This window comes from Tympanuchus pallidicinctus, unplaced genomic scaffold, assembly GCF_026119805.1.
Source record: "Tympanuchus pallidicinctus isolate F22 unplaced genomic scaffold, pur_lepc_1.0 scaffold26, whole genome shotgun sequence".
In the NCBI taxonomy this organism is placed as follows: domain Eukaryota; kingdom Metazoa; phylum Chordata; class Aves; order Galliformes; family Phasianidae; genus Tympanuchus; species Tympanuchus pallidicinctus.
In genome coordinates, this window is record NW_026294743.1 from 11,313,453 (window position 1) to 11,330,070 (window position 16,618).

General features: G+C 38.9%; 1 protein-coding gene across 7 annotated transcripts in view; it reads right to left on the reverse strand.

Annotated features, from left to right (window-relative positions):
- RAPGEF2 (Rap guanine nucleotide exchange factor 2) overlaps positions 1-16,618 on the reverse strand; it is a 171,397-nt gene that overhangs the window by 41,491 nt on the left and 113,288 nt on the right. For 6 of the 7 annotated variants that reach the window (XM_052690324.1, XM_052690321.1, XM_052690323.1 and 3 more), the window contains one exon: positions 2,914-3,045. In XM_052690324.1, coding sequence (XP_052546284.1) covers positions 2,914-3,045 — 132 coding nt within the window. The remainder of the gene's footprint in view (positions 1-2,913; positions 3,046-16,618) is intronic. The other variant, XM_052690326.1, reaches the window with a different exon arrangement.

A 16,618-nucleotide genomic window follows, 5' to 3' on the forward strand; every position in this document is an offset into this window, starting at 1 on the left:
GGCCACACCAACCCCAGATGTAATGGGGTCCTCTTGTGACTGTGGCTGTGACGTGTTTAATGCACACATAAGGGGGAAGAGAATGGAGAAATGTTCCATTTTTTAAGGTGAAAACAAATACATCAATTTTGAAGAATGAATGCCCCTCTGTGACAGAAAAATGCAGAATATGTAAACGTGCAAGAAAAAAACAGTGAAGAAAAATCAAGACTGTTATTGTGCAGATCAAAAGTAGGTTCATCCATGCCGTATTTCTAGTTCATAAAGGAAACAGACAAGCCTCATCCAAAAATATCCCACTTTTTTTTTAATCATTGTCATTATCACAGCCAAAGGGCTAAAAATGATGTATGTTTATTAGCATACATGTAAAACAGTGGATGTTTATTAAGTGAAAAGTGAAACGATGAATGTTTATTAGCAAAAATATTCCTTTTTTACTTTTCAGTGTATAAACTGCAAAACACCAAGGATGCTGACACTACAATATCAATAAACTGCTATGAAATTCAACCCCTACAACTAATTGTAATATGAAAATGTGTGTTACACAATTATTATAATACACATTGCAATCAATTTTAACTACTGCAAAAATACAAATCTTACACAACTTCAAGGTTGTCCAATTATTTTCTTACAACTGCACTGCCAAGAGGGCAAGGGGCCATGAAAATCCTACACAGACCTTGCTTCAAAGAGGACCCATATCAGACTCATGGGAAAACAAAGCTGACATCTTGACAATATCCTAGTGCTACAGGCATCCTGGGAGGGTCGTGGAAAGGATGTTGCCCACTTCCTTTACTGCTGGGAGAGTCTGGGACAGATGGGAGGGCACTTAGGGCCAACGGGAAGCCCCCAGTATAAGGACAGGATAAGGCAAAGAAAGGCTGACGAAGGAAAGACCTCCAACAACACAATGCCTTCCCAAGAGAGAGAGGGGAAGCCACACATTCACAGGCTTAAATCACACTCTCTGAGCAGGATCATCAGCTGGTGATGAACACGTCAGGGATAGGAAGCATTTAAAAAGCGTACAGGAAGAGATACATGACTAAACAGGAGAAGCTGCAACTAACACAAGGCAAAAGCAAAGTATTGTTCTTGGACAACACCAGTCTGCACACAAGCCACCAACACTCTGCATCCCCTTCCTCTGCAGCCACATTACAGTCACTCTTTGAGTCTGATTTCCTAAAATAAAAGTTCTAGCGTTTAATTGCCTTACTGATGGGCACCTGAAATGTATTTTTAGACTTAGGTGAGCCAAAGACAAAGGATTACTTGTTTTATTTTGGTAAATAATTCTTATCTTAAAAAGAAGTTCTTTCATGTGCAACATTTGACAAACAAATTTAGTTACAGCATTAATATTTAAAAGGAAATGATCTCAGCTGAACACTGAAAGCATCTACAGATTCAGCTTCATGATTTATTAAAAAAAAAGTCTGAGGAGGCCATGAATGTGTTTTTATTGCTGTTCTTCAAACTATAGGGCTAAAGTACATGTTCTAACATAAAATATTCCACAATAAATGCTTATAGCACTTGATGCCTACAGGGTTATTTTAATAAATTCTTGGGCATTGTGTGAATGTACAGATTACAATAAATCTGTGCCAAGAATTTTTTAAATGAGGAATTAACTGAAGATGAATTGACAAAATCAGAAAATATTTTTAAGCACGTGACAAAGTGTCCTCTTTCTAATTAGACTTTATTTTTTGTATACTGTAATAGTAAATATTCTCCATGTAAATACTTTTAAAAAAAAAAATCAGTAGCTCTCTCTACCATCCTGAAGACTCCATTTTTGTAAACAAAACTTACTACAGGAGTCATGTATCAAATTGGAGACCACAAGAAGCAGTGTTTTCTCATGCTTCTCCCCAGTATAGCCTTTTGATAGATCAGTTTAAATTAAATTTGATTCACCTTTTCAGAAATTGCTATGGTTTCCTATTAGAGGATGTGGCAAGAGCTAAAAATATCAAGAGAAGGATCTAGACTTCCTGAAATTATTTTACCTAATTTTTGTTTTAATGTATATTCATAACAAGCATGTGCACCTCAAACATTCTAGGCACCCTTAGGATCCATTTCACGTTAAATGCCTCTAAACTCAGGCTACTCCAAATGAAGAGCACAGGACTTTGCAACAAGAGCCTCCCCCCAGCAGAGTAACAACCTGAAATCTCACCACTCCTAGCACTGGGTCTCCAAAGGGTGGAGAAATGGGATTCATCCCTCAAGTCAGATTCTTCTCACTGAGAATGTTTTCTTTTAAGTACGTTTCAGAGCGTGAAGCCAATCCGTATCAGAACGGATACATCATTCAGAAAAACACTTTACAACATTCCAAATCTTTAATTTTGAAATTCTGATCTAGCTTTTAACCATAATGCCAGCTCAGGGCACTTCTTGTCAACAGATCTCAAAGTCGTATTGAAGTAGCAGCAAAAATCACAGCAGTTGTTCTGCAAATGGCAAAATAGATGCTCAGAAAAGGTGAGGCTGGCATCAGAACCAGAGTTCCTTTGTTGCTTTAAGTCCCACCAGAAAGCCCTGCAGAAGTGCTGCACTGGATCTTCGAACTGAAGTTGAGGACATGTCCTCTCCAAAAAAAATCACAAAATGCAAACAAAATTCACAAAGTGGAATCCTGGAACATTGCAAAACACTATTTATGCCTACACTGCTGACTTGAAGGTGACAACAAGTTACCTGCTGCGTTTTGCAACATCATGTTAAGTGTTAGATAAAATCTTGAAATTATGCTGATTCAAACCAAAATTTGTCTTTTGAAATCTGTTAGACACTTCTTCAGACAAGAACTGACAATACACAGTAATCCAGGCATTGATCCATCAACACTGTCAACACCTCCCAACCGGTGCACTCCAGTCTTACCTGGTAGATATCAGAAAGGCTGCTGCTTCCCGAATCACTTGTGATGCTACATCCTGAGTGACTGGATGAAACGTGGGTCACCTGTGGGTGGAGACTGTCAGTAAGGTGCAGCTTTGTGAAATCTGCAGGAAGCTACAGGTGGAGCAGAAAAAGCATCATTACAATTTGATGTGGACAGACAGACAAAGGAATTTAAATCATTTATGTCGCGCTTTACTCTCTGCCAGTACCAACGGTACTAAGAAAACCATTGGGGTCTGAGGATAAAGCATAACATTTCTACAGTTTTTTTACATTGGTGCAGGGGTCAGCAACGTAATGCAGGCACTGAAATACAAGAACAGATGCAAAGAAAAAAGTCTGAAAACAAACGTGATTGAAGCAATAATTTTTGTGCCAAGACACTCCAGCACTCCAGTTTCTTGCTACATATTTTGAGTAGAATTCAACTTCATGTGAATGTTACACTGCTACAAACATCAATGGTTTCCTTTAGACTAGGATTAACAGTGAGTAAAGCCACAGAATTACAGCAAAGACTGTTCTGGATTTGACCAACTCTTGCTTCCGAAGTAGGCAGGGTGCATTACAGATAAGTAAAGTAAAATCCAAGCCACTGAACCACCTGTTCTACTTTGGGTGAAAGAATACGGTGGCAAAAAGGAAACATGGAAAAACCAATACACCAGCCAAGAGCTGCAATCCTGAAATGAGATTGCTAATGTGCTTTGCTGAAGAATGAAACAAAATGGTGCATTTGATCTTTTAACAAAGATCTGTGATGTATACTTTACAATTGCTTTACACACACAGCTCCCATCAAAATCTGTAAGAACTGTAAACCCTACCAGATTGCAGAAAGGAAAGATTGATGAATAAACCTTTAAATGCTATTTCTCCTCTCCCCAAAAAGCTTTCATTCCCTTGATCACTAATAAAAGTATGTTAAACTATCAGTTTGACACGCAACAAATGCTTCAATAATTGGGGAAAAAAAAAAGAAACAAAAACAAACAAACAAACAAAACCCCTTTGTTCATTTTTTAATGCTTCCACTCAGACAAGGAAGATGCACATCTCAACAGAGTAACAATGCAGAGTTGTCCACCCACGTCAGTTATTAATGCAACCTTGGCACAACCACCATTTGCCTTGGATGGAAACGGAATTAAAAGCTCATCCAACATTAAGACAGGAGAAGTCAATCAGTAGGAAAGGTTAGGCAGAAAGTCAGCTGTAAGTCATAAGAACGGCTGTGCTTCAGAAAATGACTGGCTCGATACAGTTAGAGGTACTGCAAGGTTTTACAGCTGCATGCCTGACATAAGGCTGCTCACAGTACGTGCCCTGAAAGAACCCTGACTTCAGGATGTGTGGTGAAACCACAGGCAGCCAGAAACCTCAGTCGCATTTTAACTGACTGGCACTTCCTATTCCAATCTGCTGATCCTGCTACTGCCTTTTTCATTCCTTCAGTTTGAATCAGCACAAAACTACAGAGGGTGTGCTGATATTCAGGCCATTGTATTAATTTCTGATCACAATTCATAGAATCATCTTAGAATCACAAGGTTGGAAATGACCCGTAAGATCATCTGGTCCAACCGCCTTCTCCTCACCACTGCAACCATAAACTAAACCATATCACACAGCTCCTCATCCAGGTGCCTCTTGAATTCAGATCATTCTAAAAATCAGAACATATTCTATACATAGGATGTGGAGGAAGTGAACCTCCATGGTTTTTATGACACGTCAGTGAACGTTCCACTTGGTTCTGAAAATACAATCCCTTGAATTAAAGTACTCCAGGGATATTTGCAAATCCTATATATTATTTTAACACATGGACACACGTCGCCTAACGATAACTCACAAAATAATATAATATTTTGAAAGATTTTTCAACTCTTTCAATACTATTTTGAAAGATTTTTATTTCAGGAAGTAGCAACTGTTTCAATTACAAATAAACTAACTCCAAAGGAAGCTGATGATCGGCAGACTTGAGCTCAGCCAAACACATTTGTTTTTCACAGTGCCCTTCAAACGTCTCCAAGTCACTAATAATTGCATTTATTTTTAATCAATGCAATAACAATTCTTTTAAACCTTACATCAAAGCAAAGCCAGTTAGTACGTTTAAAAGAAAAAGAAGCCCATCTTTGTTTAGCATAATGACTGCAATTAGAGTTTTAAGTGGATCTTTGTTTTGCTCCTACATAGGGGATAGAAGAGGCAGGAGATTGCACCGCAGCTGATAAAAAACAAGGCAAATTAAAAGCAAGCCTTCTGAATTCTAGCTGCAGACAATCAGCTGAACGTCTGGTGACTACTGGTCTCAGAACAGCTCCCAGAGTCAAAGCCATGCCGCATGTGATGGGCTTGCCAAGTGGTGACAGCAGCAGATCAGAAGCAGGCATTTTACTTAGGGCAGCCCAGCCAGTCACTTTGATCTTAATCAAATAGGACTATTCACAAGCAGGAAGCACATGCTCACATCTTTGCAGAATACTCCATCACTGTGCAACATGCCCAAAAGCGACACCCAGTTCAACTGCCCTACCCCCAAACAAGTTAAGGTGAGAAGCTGTGTGAGAGAGGAAATAAAAGACAGTGTAGAGGTTGAAACATTTCAATTGCGAGCTCAATAAAGAGTGTGTGAGAAGTGCAAAGCGCATGCATTTCTGTCTTAGTCACACACTCCTCTTTAAATTATCTAACAGACAGAGCTGCACACCATGGGGAAAAGCAAGGTGCTGCTGACAACAAAAAAAGCATGCCTCTAAATCTTTGAGATAAGATTTGACAGCCCTTTCTATTGCAGAGGATGACATCAGGTAAACAGTTTTCAGTAAGCAGTGCAAGAATAAAACGCAGCTTTCAACACCCTGAGCAGTGCCAGCAACCTGCACAAAGCTGGCTGGCCCAAACCAGGGCATTTAGACTTAATTTCCTACTTGCAGCAAAAAAAGAGAGCTTGATTCGAAAATAACATCAGGAATCTCCGCTGTTACACCCAGTCAAGAAATGACTAAGAACATCAATCCCTGCCTTTGCAAGGCTTGACTGCTATGGATCTATTTGTAGCGTTCTGGAATATCTCTTTCTTGTGAAATTTAAGCACTCATGCTTGTTTTCAACTAGCATTCCATTCAACAGCTTTAAGACTGCCTTTAGCATTTAGAGTAAGGGTTGCCTTGTAGCACTGTAAGTGCATAAAGGCTACATACAGCACTTGTCCTCTGGATCCTACCATAATATCAGAAAACCTAAGGGCATATTGCTCTCTCCATGCAGCATCAACTATGAGGGACTTGAGGCATTACCAATGCCATCAGAGCCAAAGGGCACCTTGTGCATCCTTCTCTGCACTTCTGTTAAAACATGGCTAGTTTTAAGGAATCCTTCAAAGTAACAAGGGGAAAAATGCAACTTGTGCATTCTGTATAATTATCCCTGCAACAACACCAAACTACAGCTCTGCTGTAGCCAGCAACTTACAGTGACTCTGAACTTTGTCACCAAACACTCGCAGTCACAGCATCAGGATGAATTAGCAGATGGAGCGAAAACATGGCAGACTAATTTACAAAAATAAACGCATGATTCATTCTTCAGTAAATATAAGTTTAAAATATGACATGGACGCTATATTAAATAATTAACAGCCACGACAAGGAGTAGGTAACTGTCCTGCTAACCAATTTTCAGGGACACGTTTGGGATGTGAAAAATACTACGGTATAACACAGCTGGGAAAAGAAAGTTTAAAACAGTGCACACAGCTGTAGCTCTTGGAAAGCGTGCATGTATAGAGGAACGCATTTCAGATGGTTTCCATGCACATAGATAAAACGGAGGAGAAAGCATCTGGGAACTTGAAGCATTTACTGCTTGAAAATAATAAAACAAAGGAAAAAAAAACAATTCTGGGAAACTTTCTTAAGGACAAGCTGTATCTCCATGCTGAAACATACATATCCTAAACCATATCATAACTGTCTATCTTAAAAGCAGCGCTTTATTACTTCCACCCTCAGAATGAGTCACTATTCCATGCATGCAAAGCTAACAATTACTTTGCTCTGAATGTTTTCCTCCTATTTTAGGAACATCATGACTTTCTCCTATTCTCCAGCACGCCTTTCTGTCTAACAAGAGGCCATCACTACATGCCACTGCAGGGACTGTGCCAGGTTCATCCTCCTCCTTATCAAGCACTTGAGCTCGTTGGGTTCACCCTACTGAACAAACCAGTACAGAACTGCAGAGGCTGGAAGGAACCTCAGGTAATTAGGCAACCCAAGGTAGGCAAAGCAAGCATGGAGAACATGAGACAACACAAAATATCTCCTTCTATGACATGCTTATAATTTCTGACCTTAAATAAATACAAACATTAATTCTTTAGCCTCTAAACACATGCATCTCTGCACTTGTAGCACCTGTTGCTAAACAAAATAATGTAAAGACACTGTAGTGCTATGAAATACACTAATTCTTGTAATTACATGCTGTTACTAAATGCATATCTTAAGCCTTCTTACTAATGAGAGAATAATAAACACCATTATATACAATAAATACTATGACTTAGTCTTTCCCATTTTCCTCTATTGAAAACAGAAGTTACACTGTACTGTAGTCTAGCTTACAAACCCAGCATTCTTTATATTCCTATCAATACAGTAACATCTTATTTAGCTATTTGATGCAAACATTTAATTTACTATTAAATATTTGTAAATTTGCTTATGCTTTTTCTTTTGATACACTCACATTTGTCATATCTAATGAAGAAACATTTCTACTGATGTTAAGTATTCATCAGCACGCTATTTGTGTGCTATTTCAACACAATTCTTTCTCAAATCAAGAGAGACATCAAGGAAAACAATTTTTTATGGTTCAGTAATTGAAAACACAGCAGTCAATGTAAGTAATTACAGAATAATAAAGTAACTTCTATTGATTCTGCCTAAGGACGTGATGCAAGCTGACATGTCCAGCACAGAGTTAAATTAAAAAAAGAGTTCAAGCTACACGCAGTTCAAATTTGGATGCAATTCCCATGGAAGCAAGATTTCCTTTTATGTAGGGGTGGGATGGAAAATCTGAAGTATCTATGTATTTTCTCTGCTAACTTGAGCAAGAGAAGAGTTAAATGATAAAAAGGGAAGAAACAAGAACCTTCTGAGTTGAACGATGAATTTTGTGCACTGTTCACTTTATGCAAAAGTAGCTCACGCATCCTGAATCCAGATATTTCCCCAACCAAACAGACATCTTTGTGTGAAGTGGTGACTCAAAGCTCATGCAGACTTATTCTTAAAAACATTCTTCATCTCGAGTACAACATTTGAGACGTAATGCGCGTTCTGAAGATACTGCATTTGTACAACCTGTTAAGCAGACTGTTCACATGCAAAGCCCATGACAGAATCGCTTTAACAACAGAAAGCAACACAGACCTGCAAGGACTTTGCCAGGCAAACTCGTCAGAATTTTCCTGCACTAATACTTTTCTGTAAGTACTCCCCCATAAAACTATTCAGGGGCTTAGTGCAATGCAATGTGCCCTGCTGGTCTCAGGGAGAGAATGAGCAAGATGTAGCACATGTGGGAACTTCATTTGGTTTCCCTTACAAAACACACAACGCCTGCCACTTAATGTACATCTCATAGCTCTCAGCAGCTAATCCTATGAGCGTTTAATGCATCGAACATAATTATCCCTTGCTTGGAGGACTATTGACTTCTGCACAGGGACAGAGGTGGTGAAATGTAAATGGGTGTCAGGGGAATGGAGAAAAGCTCTCAGGGACAATCCTTTTCAAAAGAGATGTGCAAAATGGATCACTAACACATGCTTATGCTTCTTTAACTTAACTGCCTTATCTGCTGTAGAACCAGGTCTGTAAGACCAGCCTTTTTTTGTCAGCTTTAGTGCCATGGATTCAACATAATGTTCTACATTCAAGCATCTTTTGCAGGAAACTTCACGTAAGCATTATTCCTTTGGCAAACAAATTTACTGGCATCAACTCAAATAACGTATGAGAAAAGAAAAAGAGTATCACACAGATATTATAGTGACCATGAATCAAGAATACAAACCAGCAAAAAGTGTAGTGGATTTGAACTAAAACATACTGAACTGAGGATATAATTCTCCAAAGCTCCCAGTCAGGTTTCTGAGACACAAAGCGTTATAATATACTCTACCCAGTAGCAACAATTCTGCTGTCTGAAGCAGCAGTTCTGCAAGATCAGAGTATTCCAATTTAGAAGTTTACTCAGAAGTTTATTCAGAATTCTGTCTCGCTCAGAAGTGTAACTTCTTCATTCGGCAACAAAAGATAATTTGGTACTTGTAAAACGCTGGCTCTGTTGTTTTTAATGTCGGAGCAGTTCTGCCCAGAGAATCAAAATAAAGAACATATTCCTCAACTGCTGGCTGTGGATAGAGATGCACATAGAGACAACTCTTTGAACCTCAGCTGCACACAAGACAGAAGTCCTGCCCTCTCACACCATCTAGGTCGTGTTGCCTCACCTTGTCTTAGCAGCCACGTTGATTTTGCAGAGAATAACCATCGTAATTCAGGCCCTGTGCACATTCTTTTACTCTATCTCACAGAGAAGATGTGCAATTCTGTCTGCATCTGCAGCTGAACTGCTGCAAGATTTTTGCTCTATCTGCTAACATTCTCTCGCAAGCAGCAGAGCTGAAGTGAAACACTGCAGAATGAAGGAGGTAGGATTTGCAGGTCTTACTCCATTAATAGCATTGGATATTTCATATTGGTCAATTCTTTCTGTTTTAAAAAGCATCTGAAGTCTACATAGGGTTCTACTCCTTGTCACACTGAACTAATGCTCAGATGGTAAAAAGCAAGATCTCTGTTCCAGCATTTCAGCCTTGCACACGAGTAATGCTGCATCAGACAGCTTGGAATTACCCTCAGCAAGCATTTCTATTTGCAATCCTGGAGTCTGTGCTGTGTACAGCCCACAGCTACCTACAAGCTAACAGCTTCCCTCAAACACTGACTAAAACAGGGAAGATACTGCGGAAATAATGGAAACTGACAGACAAAGAGGCCTCAGCTACAACTGCAGACCACTGTGTTACATCCCAGTTTTCATCTGGAATGTCTTGAAGGTGAAAGAGTAGAAAAGAAGTTAAAATAATAATAATAATAAATAATCACTCTAATACCACAGTGTTTTAATCATCTCCCTTAAAGAAATGTACTGTCTCAACAAAAACCATACTGCTCTGTAGGTAAAATGGTAGAGAATGGTACCTGTGACCATCAAGCAAAAGACTCTAAACATGTCACTAAACTCAGTGGCCTAGACAATGGTTAAGGTAGGTCACACAGCCATAAGTATCCTACTTTCAGGAATGCAAACATTTCTGCATTGCTGTTAGCTCAGTTGATAATTCTGAAAAGAGGTCACCTAGTGACCAACTGCTCTGTCCAGTTAATGAGCCACTTCACTTCAGCAAAAGCTCCTGTTATTTAATTGCAGTAGATGTGGAGGACAAAATTAATAAAGCCTGGCTTTGCAGAGATTTGTCTCCTGGGAATAATTGATCTCCATACTAATCTAATACATGTTCCAGTTGATGGTATTTCTAAATACTTGGTCTCGTGGCTGCTTTGTTGTTTCATTTGCAAATGTCTGTTGCTGAACTAGAAACTAAATAGCCTACTTCCTGTAGTTTTGGAGATCTGTAAATGCTAAACTCTTTGACCTGCTACGTGCACTTGCGGAAGAGGAAGGATCAGACAGCATGGTTACCAATTCTGCTTCCATAGGAAATCAGAAAAAGATTTACGTTTAAAATTGTAAAAATAAAAAAGGTTCAAGAATACTGTGTGTATATATATGTTTACAGGAAATGTGAATTCAAACATTTTCAAAGAAAATGTTTTAAATCCTGCACTATGTTTTCATAAATGATGGGATGCACAAGTACACCTTGTATTCAGACTCAGCGTAGGTCTGCTAAGCAGCACTCTAAAATGCCAGGGCCAGCAGAGCTAAAAACTGAAGGAACCTCTAGACAGACCTTATTTCTGGCTTTAAAACATGACTGAGGTGCTTTGAAAACCACTGCAGAAAAGAGTCTCGATCAAAACTAAAAACATACGCTGTGTATGCAATGTCAAGTGTTGAAGATTTCATCAGAAGAGCTTTCCTACACCTTATGTTGATTTTGTTTCATACCCAATCACAGACATAAACTAAGGCCAAACCAAGCAGTAAATCTTTCCAAGCAGGGTGTAAAAAGCATAGAAATTGATAGAGGTGGGGATGCATCACAAACAATCCTGCTGGTACAGCACGAAGGGATACGGATGGCACAAAGGATGGGCAGGACACGTCCATGAGAGCAACGCGATGCCTATGTGGAGCTAAGGGCTGGTCAGTGTGCCGTATAAAAGATGCAAGGTCAGGCAATTAGAGAAAAACCAAACAAAACAATCACAGCCCAGGAATTTATCTGTCACAAATGATCATGGAAACAATTCCAGCCAGTTAACTGATTAGGTGACTGAACTGCTTAAGGTGATGCAGCAGAAAAGGAACCCAATGAGATCACTGCATGCATCATCCAGAAACACATTAGTTTGGGGCTCTTATCCTTGGCTCCAGGACAGATTTTCCCTGAAAGCTTGCACACATTCCCAGCTGTGCGTTTTCAATAAAGGTGAACTTAAAGTCACACATTTGAAGAGATGCAAAGAACTACCAAAATTATCATAGGAAGTAGTTTGAGAAGGTGTATAAAGCACCTTCTAGCATCAGCTGAGAAAGCATATTATCACTACCAAGAAATAGGAAGGACAAAATGAAGCATTTACAGTAAAAATGCAATGCAAGCGCAAAACGAGCAAAAAGATGAAAGAAAGTTGTTGCCTAGCGAAACACAGATTCTCAAAACCACACTGGACAGGAGCTGTGGTAGAGATTTCAAACTGAAGCTAGAGAAAGTCCTGAGCATGCTGTGCAACCCACTGCATAAAGCCAGTGACCCAGAAAATCCCTTCTAGGTCCATGTAATCTGTCCAAGCAGAAAAAGCAGCAGCCAGCTTGGTTTTTCTCACTTTCGTTGAGAAACAGACTAAGCAAAGGAGGAAAAACTCACAAGAGTCAACATGATTGAAGTTACATTTTAGATTTTAACTACTTGCAGTTTCTCAGTAAAGACTTGTATTCTCTAAACTTGCAAGGAAAAATTATTTTAAAAAATATAGATACGTAAAGAGTTTCTATGTAAACCGAAGATTTCAAACTCACATGGAGTTATACCTCTATAAAATACCAAATAAAAATACATCTGATGAAATAGACATGAGAATTCAGAAGTTACATGGTGGAGGTTTCTTTCTGCAGCTTTTTCTTTTCTTTGCTTTTCAAAATTACTATCTGTGGCCATATCAACATCACTACTGGAGTTTTAACTAAGGGATTATATTTGCTTACTACAGTACAGCTCATGAGAAAAAGAATTTCTAAGATGGCTTTGCTTTTCTATAACTTAGGGTATAGGAGGAAAACATAATTCTTCCACTCCTGCTGGTTTCCACGTGCTTACTCTGCCACAGAAGCTTATTTTATTTTCCTCACTCATCAATACAACGTTCACACTTCACCCTCAAAGTAACTGAAGAACTGTAATACTGCAAGATGCATACCTCAATACACAAATGAGTGAAGGACTACTAAGCTTTTTTAATAAGAATATTATGCTTGTAGTGTTTTTTAAGACAGAGCAGAAATGTGTGTTCCCAGAGTTGTATTTTGGAGATTCCTACTCGCATAAAGCGAGCATTCCTAAACAAAGAATGGAAACAAAATTTTACTAATTGCTTGGAAGAATGAGAGGCAAACAATTTTGCTTCAAAAAGGAAAAAAATGAGGATGCTCTTACTTGAAGATTTCTAAAAGAAAGGTACTAAAGTAAAAAGAGAATCCCTTTGAGATTAATGTACGGAGAGTAAGAAGGTTTCATATTTGCATTGTGAAATTAGTCCATATAATGTCTCAAGGTTTTTCTGGTAGTGTAAAAATAGCACAGCAGCTAGATGACAGATTATTTTTAAATAAGCTTCTCTCTTTCGGCATGGTTAATGCTGCAAAATCCTAACAATGTTTTTACCTTACCACTGATTCTTAATGCTACACCAACCTGCTAGTCAAACAGCTTCATTACTTACTTTTATTGCTCTGAAATTATAACAGTACTTACGTTATGGCAATATAATGGCAGAGAATGCTGCAGCAATGCTTGCAGCTTTATTACCTACGCGTTGCTTATGCTTTCCTTCTGATGGTATCCAAAGAAAATAATGAAAATGCTTCACACTGACACGAACATTTAGGACTGTGTATGGTAACATGCCATCCTAATACCCCTGGAGTATCTGTTCTGTAAGCACAGAACGAAGTTTAAGGTTCTTTAAATAACTGTGACTATTTGATTTTAATGGACAGAAGTCCTCCTTGCACGTGATTGTACAGAAGAAGGAAAAAAAACACTCTTTTTCTTCCTTTTGGAGAACCTCCAGGTAAGTATAAGCGTTCCACTAAATTCAGCATCCCTGTGCAGAGATGCTTGAGTTTATTTACGCAACTCAGTGCAGACCTTCTTGTACATTAACAGTACGTCCACTGACTTCTGAATCAACCTGCAGGTTTACTTTACAGCCAAAGTGTTATTCAATATACTAATATCAAATGCTAAGTTCAACAGCCCAGCCTTGTCATAACCTAACATTGCCAAATACCCACACAAACACATTCACAACAAAATGGTTTCCCAAAAATCTTTATCAATGCAGCTGAAAGGAACTACGTGGCACCTGCTAAAAACCAGAACATCTTTAGAGCAAGGAAATACTCAACTGAAGGATTGTGTTAGTCTGCAAAAAATGCTGACATTCAGATGTGGCTTCTAGAAATCTATTTGTGTCTGTACAGCAATGCACACAAACTTCAGATCAGCTCTTGTACTCCTTTCTTAGCATGAAAGCAGCATACTAATAAATAAATAATATCAATCCATGTAGCAACACATATTCGACTGATACCACAAACAATTTCACTGATGCCTTTTTATGAAGAGACATTTTAGATTGCCAAACTGCAGAAAAATAGTAAATATAGCAATAAATTAGAAACTTGAGAGAAATGCATTTAGAATCATGGAATCACCAGCGCTGGAAGACATACTTCCAAGACCATCCAGTCCAACTGTCCACCTGCTACCAATATCTTGCCCTTAAGCCACATTAGTAAATTTAATCTTTGTTTTTTTCTCCCACTGAGCAGAAGATTAGCTACAGAGACCTATAATGCATGTGTGCACATCCCTTGTTTCATTAGGCCACCTTGTGATAACGAGAGAATTTGAGAGCCAAATTCTAACCACTGATTGCTGACAGTATCCAAACTGTCTTGGCTAAGCCATAGACCTTTCAGTCATTTGCTATATTAACTGTGTTATCTTTGCATGCCTAAGTGATAAAATCCCAGCTCCACTCAAGAAAACATCACATTACTCTAACACAGGAATTCATAAATTTAGTTTTCCCGGAGTACCATCCCCACAGAAGTAATAATAACACACAATAATAATGGAAGTGTCAGGTGTGGGAGTGACATTTATCTACCTAAACAACCTCTTCCTTCTGCAGGAAGAGACAGGTAAGTAGATTTTCTGTATACTATGCTGACATGCATGGCACTGTTCAACAAACTAATGCTTCAGTATCCATTTATTTAGGAATACCAGCTGTATTCGGGAATCTTGGAAACTGCTAAATGAATTATCTGAAATCCTTATGAAAGTAGGAAGTAAAAATATTTGTTAGCAATTAAAAGAACATATTCTTTGGAATCAAGCAAGATCAAACGGAATAGAATCCCTGGAGGCAGACAATAAAAAGCAATTGCAGAAGTTATACACCAGCAGGTGCATACATTCAGTATGCACACATTATACAGACTCCTACAGTAATTAGCAGAAACAAATAGTTTTCATTTTAGTTTGTGTTTTGTTCGGCTGCAACATTTAAGATTTTGTTAAATATATATATATATACTCTTCATAGCTGCCATGAAAAAAAAAGCAGTGGGACACAATTTCCAGACAGAGTTAATTATTCAAGTTACACATTACAAAGGCTCTTAGGTCATTAAATGCATTCGTTTTCCTTTTCCTCATGGTTCCTCTGCAGCAAGGATTTGAAGGGAAGGAACAAACAAACGATTTTTATCTTTCAAATAAGAATCTTCCAAATAAGAACTTCTCTATCTTCAACTTCTTCAAAGGCCAAAAGACCCAGCTAACAATCCACAAGCAATGTGGGTCAAAACTGAAAACACAGACACACCAGGAAGGCATCTGGCTCTTTCCTGAGCAACACAGAATAGAAGAGAGGCCAATGCCTGCCAAGTATTTGGAAGATTTTTTTTCTCTCTAGCTTGCTATCAGGAATAAATGAAGATTTAGAGGTCAAGCTGTATTCTGATCAGGGAAGCAGCAGAGGCAGACTCCGCACAATGCAAGTTTTGAAGCACTTTTAGCTTGAAGGAAAGAAATAACAATCAGGAGAACAAAAACTGTAGTTGGGTCAACTGAAAAATAGATTCCACAGTTTGGATTTCCAAAATCTAGTCCGATTATTACTTTTGACCACAGCTGAATGCATCCAGCTTTCAAGCACGATGTTCTCCATCACACCACTTCCAAGCCATCAATCCCACTACCAAGATTAAATTTAGGTTCCAGTACCACAGCCACATCCCCTCCTGCTATGCCCCTGCAGAAAGTCTCCCATCAGACCTTTCTGACACTCATGCAACTCCTACTGCATTCAGGAGTTGGCAGGCATGCAGCAGCAGATAGGAATTTAGGAAACAATGCCATGGGTGGAGTCCTGAGAACACAATCCAGCTCCCATTCTCTTGACTCTGCAGGAATAACAGCCACATAGTACAGTGAAAGCCTATTTTTAACTGTAAAGAAAGCCAACATGACTAAATGCACAAAGGGAGCAGACCTACAAAACAGCACAGTGTCACTTCTATGAAATCATTCTTCACAGAAGGAAAAAAGGCTCTTATCTATTTTTCTGACTTGCAAAAATCACGGTTTGCAGTCAGGCTCTAAACTAAAAATCCCACCCCAATTGACATCCAAACGACATAATGCTCAGCACCTGTTCTAGTAAGAAAACAAGCTGACAGACTCCACTTTCACAGGGTAAAAGATCACAGACTGAGGAATAAGAGCCCTGCTTACGGTCCGGGTCACTGTGATGGCCCTTCCCAGGCTGCCCATAAACTTTTGAGGATCAGGTAGCTGTAGTTAGCAAGAAGATGCACTGCTGCAAGCAAACATCAGCAGTGGGTTCACCTGGACACCAGTACTAAATTATCTACAGATCAGAAATTACAAGTGCCACACGGAGCTTCATTTCATGACTGCATTAGCATTAACTTATTAACAGATATTAAATGCGGCTATAATAGGATGCAAACAAGAACAGAGCTTTATAACTCATGAGCTTGTATTTTTCTTTGATTTAGAAAAGAAATTGCTGAATCCAGCCAAGAAACCTGGGCGGAAGAGTGTTGTATCAGCTTTCATGCTCCCATTCCAAAGGAGAAGCACCATGTC